Raw genomic sequence first — 13,718 nt, forward strand, 5'->3', positions numbered from 1 at the left:
TACTTCTAATGTAAACATTCCAAAATTACTCACAATATTGAATGTTGATTAAGAATTTTATTTTCTTTTATTTTATTAAAAAAAAAATCTAGGTATTAAAGGGACTGACATATATGAAAGACTTAAATATTGATATGATAAAAAAATTTCCCAGTGAGCTACGTGAAATTGTTGGATAAACCAAAGTCTAGATTAACCCATAGGCTGCGTATAAAATAATTAATCTCTCTAATTACCAAAGCAGTAAAATATCTTTTTAATGCTTCTAGTACGAGTTAATCCCCTGAACCACATGTTGTCTGAGTCAAGAAGCTTCCACAAGTAACCAAAAATATTTTGAATAACTACCAAGACAAATAACTATGTTTGTGAAGCTAAGAACACCCGACATGGGTAGACATTTACCTGCACATAGAATCGAAGGATCACCAGCAACGGATTCCATGAACAATACCAAGAATGTTTAATACATATCGACTAGACAACGGCAGGCTATATAAAAATGAATATATAAAATGAATTTTTGCCCTACAAGAAGAGAATTTAAACACCAAAATTCCTCAAATGATACTGAAAAGAAGTAATAGTGTCGTGATAATATGTTTCTTTTTAATGAAAGAGGACAAACAAATTAGGAAAATGAAAAAGTCGCTTAAGTTCAGAATGACCAATATCCATATCCTCAGGAACTCAAGAATGAGAATAGTTCGGACCTTCTTTATGGAGAAAGAAAAGGTTTGCAACCAAAAATAAAATGAGGAACAGTTCAGAAATGAGATAATGATGGAAGATGGTGATAAGATATCACCATCAGCACCATTTGCCCATGTGTAGAAACCTCATAATTGTAGTCTCTATCTATGTTTCCCTTTTTCTCTTCAATTCTTTTCTTTTCTTTCTTTTATAATTTTCTGTTGTTTTTTTTTTCTTTTTGTAATTTATCCCTTTCAACCTGAGGCAAAACTGGCAGATTCTGGCACAGCAAACGTAGACCTTAACCTTACAAACAACCAATAGAACTCCATTCCTCCATCTGTGAAGAATGAACTTCATCACACATTAATCCTGACTAAGCTGCTTCCAGATTTGGTCCAATCAACCTTGATCAGTGTCCAATGACTTGCCCATTATCATTTCATTTACGGTTCTCATAGCTACTTGCAACTAATTGCTCAGGATCCTAGATGCTGATCTACTAGTAACACCTCGCTAAGATTTGGTATACTCATGCTACTCCAGTCAGCAGCCCCCTCTAGTCGAACAGATTGCACGCAAGCTTACAGATTATCAGAGTTTGGTGTTGCTGGAGACTGACTGGAAATATTAGCAAATTGGTTGTTATTTGGTGGCAGAACCCAATTCATCCAGTCATTACGCTTCCTTATTTTCTCACCCTGCAATAAGCGTGGCAGAAAAGATGAAAGATTAGTAGCTACATCAGCATAAGTCCAATGTGTGTGAAATAGGGAGAAAGAGAATAATGATCTTCGCTATGGTTCTTTTTTCAAAAAGCACAATGTAGTGATCAGCCACAGGATAATGCCATGTTTACTATGTTCATCACCTATTTATTTAAAACAGTAGGCCACAAACACAAAACTAAAGGGGATGGTTTAAAAAATTTCATGGCTAGCACATCATTCATTCATCTTTCCAATAACATTATGAAAAAGCTGGATTAAAAAATCTAACTAAGCTTATAGAAGGTACCTGTACTTCCACTTCAGTTGATAACTGCACTGTATCCAATATAAAGTCAATGCTGTTTGTTAATTGCCTCACCTGCAAAACATTGTGACAGCAATTTTTCACAGTGCATGAGTGTACTTCAGTAGGAAATGAAAAAAAGATCAAAGAAACCAGAAGCAAAAGGAAACATATTCTAATCCATATTAAACATCCACAAAGAATCTAAACCTAACCACACAACTAATAGCCTCAACATAACAGCTCTTCAGGGTTTAGCAACACATCATGTCCTTCCAAAATCATTTAAGGTAGATTAGAATCACATACTGATATTTTAAACTGCTAGAGTAAGTTCACCATATCAGATGGATGCAATACATTCAGCCAGGTAGTCGGTGGTGTGTTTCAGGGCTCCCTTACCTCAGGTCGAGGGCACAAACCCTCGCCATAGCATTTCATGCACTCATCCTTTCGCCCCATGTGATAGTTTTAACTTCCAAAAATGGGGTCTACTATGTGCCGAGTGGCATCACAAACAATTAAAAGAAGGATGAAATACAGGTAACGGTATCTTTATCCATAATGAAGCTAAAGTTTCCAAAAACATGTGGTTCACCAATTCCCTGACTAAACATCTTCAATTGGTACTTAATAGATTCAAATTTATTAAAATGACTAAAGAATATGAGATGATTTCATTAGGATTAAGGAAACCATACAAAAATGACTCAATAGCATTGTATCAATTAGAGCCGTTGTGGACCATCAAAACTGTAACTAAATACGGCTTGTAGGTCTGATCGATTATTTGGATTAACAAAAAGACTCAGAAGAAAAAGAGAAAAGTGGCTTTAAATGGATTAAATCACTTGCAACTAATTCTGTAGCTAGAGAAAGAAAAGGAACATCATGAATCCCCGTCACATATATGTCGGGCAACAGCAACAATCGTGGGATATGGCTTTATAAAAACGCCCATGAAATAAATTCATAATGAATTGATCATTATTTTATCTAAAGAAAACATCTAATCAAAACCATTGCAGAAGTATGCTTGATCTCAAGTTCAAATGAGTACTCATCAGTAGTCAATTTGACTGGTAACACGATATATTCACTGAAAAAACTAATGATCAGATTCAGGTGGCAAAATCAAGGATTTAAATTTCGATCTGATACTGATTTCAGCAATCAGTCAGACCAATAACTGAGAGGTTTCTAGTGGTTAATGTAGTCAGAATTAAGGGTGCTGATAAAGAGCCTTACATATAAGAACAGATATCCCTTACAGATGAATATAAAAGAGAGGCAGCATTGCAAGTATTATCAAAATTATTAAATCCACCATCAGAGGTTAAACTGACAGTAGTACTTCAGGATGCAAATAATTTGTGTTGGGATCCAGTTATATAAGGTACGTCAAGCTCCAAATTTCAGCAGACCAGCATGGAATTCTGTTCAATAGGTCAATAGGACTATAGCATCCAATCAGACAACTCACAGCCCAGATTGGATCTGGATATAGAAAAAGCATTGGAAGAAGAAAAGAGTGAAAACAACCTATTAATTTCTCAAGTTAATAGCAAATAACAAAACAAGCAAAGTTTCAATTAAGATACTGAGCCAACATAAACATCAATCATAGGAGCAAGGTTTTTGCTCAAATGAACATAGTGAAGAGCAAACTTCTCTTTCTTCTATAGAACAATTAAAGCACTTAGCTATCCTTCCTAATGAAAAGAAAAACTAGGTGCCATTGCACAAACTAAATTCTACAGAACAAACAAGAACAAGATTACAGAAGGTCCACTAAGGGTTATTGCAACCCTAGACATAGTAAATAGAAACTACAAGTTCAGATTCCACATTCTGCATCACTATTGGATTTTCAATCATTGCTCCCATACAAATAAAGGTGTGTAATATTCTGTTTAAAGCATATCAAAATGCACACCACCTAAAACCTTCATGCCATGAGAAAGAGGCAATTCACCATAATAAGCAAAGTATAACTCTTGCAACATTTTCCATGATGACAATATGATACTTCTACATGCATGCTGTTTGATAAAATATTAGCTTTTATAAGCAAAGTATAAACATTTTCCATTTTCCATGCTCTTATATAAACTTTTGGCATCAGTTATTTTGCGGCACTGAGTGCACTGATGCATTTCTATTCACCTGAGCCCAACACACGTGCTATAACCCCATCTTGGCAATAAACTACCGATTCAATTGTTGCCTATAACCCCCATTTTGGCCTACAGTTGGTGTGGTAGGTGCTACTGACATGGGATGACAATTACAATGCATGGGTGTTGGTACTTGGTATATCCAGAAAGGAGAATGGCCAACAAAAAGCAATATCAGTACTAAACTTCTATTTCTATTTGACCTGCTAATGCACTCCTTCAATTCTATCCCTTTATGTTGGCAATGGGGGTCTTCTTTGGTGACACGAGACAGGGATGACATGTGGTTGGGCATGTTAATCATTGATTGACAAGGCTTGTTGTGTCACAAGCACTAAGGCTTGCTCTAAAGTCACATACAGCAGAATGGGATTGACAAAACTACCTGATCAGACTATCAATGTCAGGTTTGGTATTGCACAACCACATGCAAGTTTTTGCAATAACCAAAATAGCTTGTAGACAATGATTTGTGATGCAATAACCATGATCAATGCTATTAAGTAGTCTCATACAGAAAAATGACACCTAATTTGTGATGCTATATAGCAAGAAAAACCAATGTTTCACCCATAATATATGAAGCCCCACCAGGCACATAAAGGAAGCAGATCTTCTTTAGTCTCAGGTGGCCGTATAGTAGAGGACAGTCCAAGAGCCTTCATGACCAAAATCTGGATCGCATGGTATTTTTCTCGAGTCCCATGTGATAGCATTGACAAAGCATGAATGCCAATTTTTGATAAGAATTTTAAGATTTTTGGTCTAAAGTGACATCTTTCCATATTGTCACAGACTTAGCTGGTTTTGTATAAGTCGTGAGGCATATTTGCGTATCTGTCCGCAAAGGGTCAACCTCTCCGAAACCTCTTACGGTCCCTTAAGGACCTGCAAAAGAGAAGATGGGTTAGATGAAGCATTTAACTCAGGATCCGACAAGCAGCCATTTTAATAAGCACTTGATATGCAATGCAAATTACAAGCATAGACTTCGCAAGCTCTGAACGGTCGTGCGACAAAAGATTCAAGGTGATCCGCCGCGACCAAAAGTCTCCACAAGTGCCCACATGACATTGTTGTGGAACAAGACAACGAACTAGCCCTAGACACAACCATAAAGGCCAATCTAGCCATATGCCACCCGGGTAGCTCTCGGGTGTTGTGTTGGCTGACACTTTGCACCACTTTGCGGAGTTAGAAATCCCCTAAAATGGTTGCCTGGATGGCCTGTTTCTGGAGAGTTTTGCCTCTGTGTAACGACTGCACATAACCGATGTTTATAAGCCTGAAAAGGCCATAAAAGCCAACCAAAATGGGGCTGCCAAACCTATTGTATGCCCTCTATAGGTTGTGAAAAGCATGAACAAAATCGAAAGATACAGACATACACAAGTATTACATTGAACACCCTATTTACAACTTTATCCATGGCATTCTCCCTTATTCCTTCAACGACCTCATCAAAGCCATTGTAGACATTGCATCTCTTCGCCTTTGGTGAATCTTCAATCTTCTACTCTATTTGCAACGCGCCTCTTGGCTCCCAATTGCTCTCCGCTGCTATTGTTGAGTAGTCGAACTTTGATCCGCTACGCTACTTCAACTCGCCAATGACTCTTACTATGGTGTGGGGTCAGTCGAGTTGTGCTAATCTTTGTTGGTTCCTGCAGATCCTTCAAATGAAGGAAAATAACTTATTTGTTATACGCTAGTCTCTCACACGTCTCGCGTCGCTTGAACTAGGTGAATGCCTATTAATACTTTAACGAACATTGCCTCGTAGAAGTTTTTGAGGTCTTTCCTTCACAAAATTTTCCCATTGATTCCTCTTCTACTTAGTTATCACCTCCAAATAGATTCATATCACTACCGCTTTCGATTGACATTCTGTTGGGAAATGAAGCGAACAGCCTGCTCTTGGTAGAATCGATCACTGTTGGTGGGAATTTGACAATTGTTGTCTTCCACTTTCTCTGAAGGGTTTTTAAACATGTGTAGAGCTCCTATGTTGGATAAGCAAGAGAACTGGGGTACTCGGTTTCGCCCATTCTCTTAAAAGTTGAGAAGACAAAGGTTTTGAGAAGGCAAAGGTTACTGGACTTCCCTCGCTTCCTCAAGGGTTGTACTCTATGCATCGAGCTGGGTACTAGCCTTCGCTTGCCTTTTACTTACACTTCTGAAGCATCCAAAGTGTTTGCACACCCTACATTAAGTTAGCTACTGCGATTCGCCTTCTCATTGCCATCGAACTTATGGAATGTAAGAAATTTCGTCACAACTTGGATTAATTCTCTAATAGTTTTGGTCACCTCTGGGACTGTACCATCTTCTCCATCATTTTTGCTGTGAGTATAAAAGGTATAGCATCACACACTACCTATTTCGTGCCTTAGTCGAGCACTCCTATATCGACCCGAAGTCCCCCACTTTCGACTATTTTGATGAGAAGCCTATTGACACTGGTCTTACAAAGTTTCCTAACCTCTGCCCTTTAGCTTTATCTCGGTATTTGGAGTTTACCTTTGCATTCTCCACCTCCTCGGCCCCTTTCATGACCAAGCACTCTCCCTCCATGAGAGCAAAGGATCAATGACTCCATGGAAGCCCCCCCTCTGTGGTACCATGGCGTTGCCATACCCATGGCCCTACTATCTGTCGCCTTGCATATGCATCCCTTTCTTCGCGATCAGTAGATCCGCCTCTGCAACACCGTGACACTCCTCCAAGTCTACCTCAATTCTAACTGACACTTGGTTTTAGATAGCTAAGTCCCTCTGGACTCGTCGTTTTCTCGCCCCTTTCGACTAGTTTTAATACATCTGTGTTCTCCAAGCAATTCCCCTTAATCGATGGAAAGATAGATTGCAACTCTTATGCATGGCCTCCGCCATCATGTTATAGGGCTCGTATTGATTCAGTTCTCCCTTGTATTCTTGGTAGCAATGTTCACTTACTCGGTCTCGTCCTCTGACTTGCTAGGCTCCCTTAAGCGAATATGAGCTCTAGAGCAATCCAACTCTCCAACTGCTCTGATCATACCTATGTATGATCAAATCCCCTCATAGGACTCACTAGTACTTGCACTCGAAATTTATCCATTGGTGGTACACAGCCCCATATGCTGATGACCAAGGCTTTCATTCGATACACACATAGAATACCGCCTCTACGGTACCATGACATTTACTCCTTGAATTCATAACCCTTCTTACCATTATGTTGTTCACAGAAGTGGAGCTTTCGGTAGCTCCTGATCATACCTCCATATAATCAAGTCCCTCGCAGGACTTCTCCCGTGTGTGTCGCATTACCTCGAACCGTTTCATCTCCCATGTTTGTCGAACTGTTCCATCATGATCCGCTGCACCATGTCGCCTCCTGATAGCATCTCCATTGCATTCTGATCTTCATGGGATAAACTCAAACCACGATCTCTCTATGTGTGGCCTCCGCCACCTCCGATTGTATTCGCTCCTTTGGTAATTAACCTTCATCCACCCGCTCTCGGGTCACACTTGAATGAAGCACAGTTCTAGGACAGTCCGTCGCCTAGCAACTTTCGAAATCCACCAAATTCATTGAAGTTGGCGGGCCATTATCTGGATCCTGGGCTCTTGACCCCAACATAATCTTCGTTACTCATCGCTTCCTTCGCAGCAACTTGAATGGCAGCACTGCGACATTTTCTTCAAGAGTACTTGCCTCCACATCCTCTTGCCCCGTGCCAAAGCCTTCTGACCCCAACTTCAGCTCTGCAAGTTAGTAATTCCCTTCACTTTTGTGAACTTTGCACAATTCTTTCGGTCGCCAAGCAACTCATCCCTCCTTGCACAGTCTCATCCTTTGCCAAGTGCCCCACTTGCCTTGAGCACTGTCAAGTTTGGTTGCCAACGTCAAGCCGTATCTCGAACTTTGTCATCTCAACCTTTGTGCACTATTTGTTCTTCCTAGCTTACTTGTTCTTATGGTGCCTCTTACGCGAAGGATTGATCATTCCTTTGAATGTCAATCTTGAATGCTCGTTCCTCTGAGCGACACATTTCCCTACCTCTCAATGCCAGTTTCTCTCAGATAGTCACGCGTGCTGGCTGCGCTTAATGTAGCCCCGCTAGGTTCCTCACGTTTGCATGCCAAGTGTTTCTAAGAGTGCTTGTCTTGCTTTGAAACCATCTATCACGGATTTAGTCGATTTTGCCTAAGTCGTGCAGCACTGTTGCGTATCCGTCGGTAAAGGGTCAGCCTCCCCGAAATCTCTTACAGTCCCTTAAGAAAGAGTTTAACTCGGGATCCAACAAGCAACTATTTCAACAAACACTTGATATGCAATATAAATTACGAAAATAGACTTCGCAAACTCTGAACGGTCATACGACAAAGGGTCCAAGGTGGTTCGCTGCAACCAAAAGTCCCAACAAGTGCCCACATGACATTACCGCAGAACAAGACAACAAACCAGCCCTAAACACTACCTCAAAAGCCCATCTAGCGATGTGCTACACCGAGTAGCTCTTGGGTGTTGTGATGGCTGACACTTCAAACCACTCTACAGACTAAAAAACAAACCCCCAAAATGACTGTCCGAATAGCCTATTTCTGAGTAATTTTGCCTCTACGCGATGACTGCACACAACCTGCATTTACAAGCTTGAAACAACCACAAAAGACAAATAAAATAGGACTGCTAAGCCTACCACAAACCCTTTACATACTTTGCAAAGCATGAACAAAACCAAAATATACGAACATGTACAAGCATTACATCGAACACCCTATTTACAACTTTGTCGGTGATAGTATGATGTTGGAAAAGAAATTTAATGCATAGAAGAAACTAAAGATCTACAAATGCACCAGGACTTCTTTATTTTCTAATAAAAACTAACTACAATAGTATAAGAGCAAAATATATTACACATTCTGTTCCACCTAAAAAGATCTGGTTAAGTAGTCTACATGATTGCAGAAAAAAATACTTTATCCTAAAGCCCAGAAGATTATATGCAGGTAGGATGCATCACACTTAACGCACTCAGGAAAAGAAGACTGTCATTTTTTATTTGAAACATAAACACAGGGATATCCTCATACAATGTAACATTCCACTGTAACTTGACATTTATAGCAATGACATTAAAATAATCAATGTTTCGAAATATGTTCCATGTAGCTAGAGATATTGACTAAAAGATAATAATAACAAGCATAAAATGGATACATACAATTATCATCTCAAGCAAGCAATGGTTAAGCAAATTTACTATCACCATAGATATACTTTCATATCATACATGAACAAATGTATAGGCTAATACAAATATAACCATATGAAAAAAAAAAGCCAACCTAATGCATGAGGCACCAACGAAAGATCCATAGAGGATCAATGTATGTGACCTTTTCCCTACAAGTAAAGAGGTTTTTGTGACTAGAAGCAGCATCCTTAACATAACACCTAGACTCGTGCTCAAAATATAAAATATAGCCATGTATATATCAACATACAGTGGTCCAACCAAGAATAACCTAGGCATCTTAGACCTGATTACTGCCTAAACTGATATTCATAAAAGCATTAAATTTCTTGCTATGGAAACCTAGAGTGCCTTGCCACAGTGGCTCGCAGAACATCCTTAAGAAGCTGCACTACCAAATAACAAGCACAAACTACTGAATAGCAAAATGCAATAACATGAATCTTAGCCTCTAGCTCCAGGCCCAACGAAATAATGCTTCTCAAACATAGGCCTTCAAGCTGAAGTTTTACCGATGCTATCTTTCAAACTCCATCTTAAATGAACCATATAATACAGAAAAAATCCTTTAAGCATTTAATTGGACTTACCTAGCGTCAAACAATATTTATCAACAATTTCCTACTACTCGGTGGTTTGAACCTTATAATCAAGACTATATCTGCAATGTAATTCAATCAAATCATCAAATCTGATTGACTTGCTTATTGATTTAATGTGCCAAGGGAACTATAAAGACATAGCATCAAGAGTTGTACTGAACCACATGAATATCATATGGATTGAAACCACATGCAAGTAAAGAAAATGTCCTATCCATAAAAATGGGACCTCAGCTATGGTTTGTGTTTCCTGAATCAACAACAGAATCCCCTAGGTATAGAAACAGGATCTTCACTAGATCTTCCATGATTTGTTAACTGACTGATAACTGATCTTGATCAGAAAAAGATAAAGTTTTCATTTATTTGGTATAAAAGAACATATCTCAATTCATTTATGATTCCTTAAGTTCCCATCCCCATGTTAATCTACTACCTTTGTTTAATGTGGTACTGCAAATTGCAAAAATTCATATTTTACTTGTTTATGATCCATGAATGTACAAAATGAACTTGGAACAGATTATAGCTGCAGAACAAGCTAAGAGGCTGGTTGGGTTCTCAGAGTTGAGTGCAATTAAAATGATAAAGGCAACCACTATGTCATCATCAAAAATTCATATTTTACTTGTTTATGATCCATGAATGTACAAAATGAACTTGGAACAGATTATAGCTGCAGAACAAGCTAAGAGGCTGGTTGGGTTCTCAGAGTTGAGTGCAATTAAAATGATAAAGGCAACCACTATGTCATCATCAAATCTCCAACTGATGCATCACCTACAATTTTTATGAAACAAGCCATCATAATATCATGCCCAGATCAAATCATATAACTTCAAGTGTTTAATGCTATCTAGTTGCACATGAAACTTAACATTTCACATTATCAATATTTTATAATATCATTCCTTCAAAAGCTGTAGCCGATGCAGAGAAACTTTGCTCTTTGTACTACTCAAATTTCTAACAGAAAACACAATGCAGGATAACTTTACTTGCAAGAACATAATAAAACTTGTTAATTACAGTTCGAGCAGAAAATTAATAACATTCATCCTTAGAAGACTGATAGCATTCTGTGTTCCACAAAATACAACTGAAACCACAATAAACATCTTGGAAAATACTAAAATGACAACGGAGACAGAATTCTGCCTTGGGACAACTATTATTATTAATTGTGATACACAAAAAGGGCAATCGAAGAATAATTTGATCCCTAAAGTAAATTCTTATATTCATGGCCGACTAATATTTCTGTTCCATTTTACAGAAGAGTAGCATTGTTCACTTGCATCAGCAGACAATCATTTTCTGCTATAATATAATGGCTCAATTTTAAATTTCTCTATATAAAGAAATAGTGGTTGCCATTTTTTGTTGAAAGAAGTTAACAGCAATACTAAATTAACTACAAGAACTAGTGAAGGTACATTTTTTGTTGAAGAAGTGAATTGACCCCATGATTCTCATATTAGATGAATATATACTGATGCATTGTCAGACAGACATATCAACAATATAGAAAGCAAATAGACCAATGTGAAGGAATAAAATCCAAATGCTCAATAATATATGTGTTATTACTGCTATCTATCAACAAAGAAAGATTCAACACAATCATGCAGACAAGAACTCCCAGTCGTTCAACCATTAATGAGGAAAGTTCAAAGATTACATCATGCTTGGCATACAAATGAAAAAAATTCATCATCCACATACACACAAACAAACAAAGAATAGTATGGAAGCAGAGGCCAAAGGATATTATGCATTAACATGAACTAGCAATACAAAAAAGAAACATTTGGTATTACTATTAAAAAATATCTCACTCTATTGAATCCAGCGATCAAGGATATTGGAACCCATCCTTGCTCGTCCATGTTTTGCCGCAGGAAAACATCTTTACATAAATTATCGGAGCTGAATAGTTAAGAAACGCTGTCACCTAAAGAAGCCTTCAATTATGTTAAAATAATCATCAAATTGCGGACAAGCTGTTCACCTGAAATAGTAATCTATCTGCTTCAAAAGACTAGCACGCTGTGGATCAATAGTTGGGATAAATACTGCAGGTGGAAGTGCCGGATGAGGAACAAAGGGCACACCTCCAGGAGGTGGCTGAGTGGCAACATAAAAGACAGGAGAATGCATATCTGAAGGCAAATTAAGAACATTGCCGGAACAAATGAAACATACCCGCAGTAGAAGGGAGATACTTCAGATCCTTTACCAAGACAACAGAACTTACCAGGGAATACCATCGGGTAAGGACGGACCTGCGATGGAGAGGTGAGGAATGGGGGTGCTACAGGTGGCACAGGCATCCTGAGGTAAGGCCTGGCACCCCGGTGCGGAATGTGGGCATCTCTCCCACCAGCATTCCTACGATATCCATCATAACGGTTGCCATAGTTGTTGTGGTGAGAACCACCACCACCGCCACCACCACCACCATTGTTCCACCTCCGATTGCCACCATGGCCTCTAGGGTGGCTGTCAGTATCATGGGCCTGTGATCCCGACCCACCGCCCCTGGTAATTTGGCTTCCAGGTGAGGGTTCTGGGGGAGCCTGCCTGTCCGAGCTAGCTTGAGGCACAGGTCCTGAAGTTGGTGGTGTTGAAGGCAGCGAGATTCCACCATCGGATTGTGCGACACTGCTATTATTGCCACTGCTACTCCCACGCTTCATTGATTTATGGCGTGCAGGTGCAACATGGTTTGGGGTTGACGACGGATTCGAGTTCGGCTTTGGTGCAGAATTTGAGACCACCGACTCCTAAGCACAACACAGAATCCAAATCACAGATCGCTAGAATAACATGCACAGGTTTAGATCAATCCAAACTCGTATTGCGTGCGATTAGATCATTTCCATCTAGAATTTATGGGGTCCTTTGCCAAAATCTGGAAAATCTCACCGGGGGCGCGGAGAGCGGTCCATCGGAGAGGGCTTTCAGAGCATCGGAGGACGGAGATTTGGAGGTAGTCTTGGCCGATTCGGAGAGGGCGGGCCAGGAGGCAGCGCCCCCCATCACGACGGCGCCCGCGTCGATCGAGCCGTTGGGCGGCCGCTTCCAGGCCGGTTTCTTCCCTCGAGCGGCGTCCGACGAGGACGGAGCCACGTCCTCCACCGGCGGCCTTTGGGGGGATCGATCCAAGGCGTCCGGGAAGGGGATCGCAGCGGCCGTAGGCGGGGACGGCGTGGAGGAGGGAGAGGACGGGGCCTCAGGATCGCCGGGGACGAGGTGCGAGCGGGGATGGCGGCCGGGCCGGGCGGCGCGTGGGGAAGGGGTGCTGGACAAGGGATCGGAGGCGGCGGCGGCGTTGGAGGAGGCCATGAGATATGGGGAAGAGGAAGGATGGAATTGGGTAGTCTTCGTTCCAAAGATTCCACGGAGGAGAGCACGACCAAGAGAGGGGATTCTCCCTTTCACGCAGTCCAATGTGCATCTCCCGTGTCTCTCTTTGTTAGAGATCTTGTTATATAGGGCACAAAACCAACCGAATCATTTCTTTGCAACATTTTTCTTTATTACTATAATTCTGAACCATATTAATATAGGGCATACATTTGTTGAATATCTCTCCATATTAAAGATATTTTCGTTAATAATATCTCTCCATACAACCGTTAATAATATTTTGGTTCTTATGTCTCCCAGATATCTTCATGTCAAATGTAGCAACAAATCTAATATTTTGGAAGAAATAGACTATAGAAAAATCATATCCAATATTATATATATATATATATACATTTTTATTTTTGGTTTTCCATTTAATTACCCTAAATTAACAATTAATATATTACGCCACTGATCTCATGGTTAAGTCTTCAGGCCTTTGTGATGAAGTAGGCATTAACAATTCTTCTACCAGCAAATGGCTTCACACATAGTCAAATTAGCAAAGCACCGTGTCATGATCTCTCCGATGAGCACATTATTGTATATATGTAACAATTTAGTTG

At 39.8% G+C, this 13,718-nt stretch overlaps 1 protein-coding gene across 1 annotated transcript; it reads right to left on the minus strand.

Annotated features, from left to right (window-relative positions):
• Positions 1–493: 493 nt before the first annotated feature.
• On the minus strand, positions 494–13,221 carry LOC135626517 (la-related protein 1C-like). Its single transcript, XM_065131887.1, has 6 exons — positions 12,667–13,221; positions 11,996–12,524; positions 11,750–11,900; positions 11,577–11,667; positions 1,711–1,782; positions 494–1,394 (listed from the first exon to the last, which is right to left on the minus strand). Exons 1-6 carry the CDS (start codon positions 13,084–13,086, stop codon positions 1,278–1,280), a joined length of 1,380 nt encoding a protein of 459 aa, XP_064987959.1. The 5' UTR covers positions 13,087–13,221; the 3' UTR covers positions 494–1,277.
• Between the last annotated feature and the right edge of the window lie 497 nt (positions 13,222–13,718).

Source organism: Musa acuminata, chromosome BXJ2-11, assembly GCF_036884655.1.
Source record: "Musa acuminata AAA Group cultivar baxijiao chromosome BXJ2-11, Cavendish_Baxijiao_AAA, whole genome shotgun sequence".
Taxonomy (NCBI): domain Eukaryota; kingdom Viridiplantae; phylum Streptophyta; class Magnoliopsida; order Zingiberales; family Musaceae; genus Musa; species Musa acuminata.

Bases quoted from the DNA above. Each gene is read 5' to 3' on its own strand.
- LOC135626517 (XM_065131887.1), bottom strand. From the start codon at position 13,086: ATGGCCTCCTCCAACGCCGCCGCCGCCTCCGATCCCTTGTCCAGCACC. The intron at 12,525-12,666 runs GTGAGATTTTCC...TGTTGTGCTTAG, and splicing joins GACCGCTCTCCGCGCCCCCG to GAGTCGGTGGTCTCAAATTC. The intron at 11,901-11,995 runs GTAAGTTCTGTT...ATTTGCCTTCAG, and splicing joins TTACCCGATGGTATTCCCTG to ATATGCATTCTCCTGTCTTT.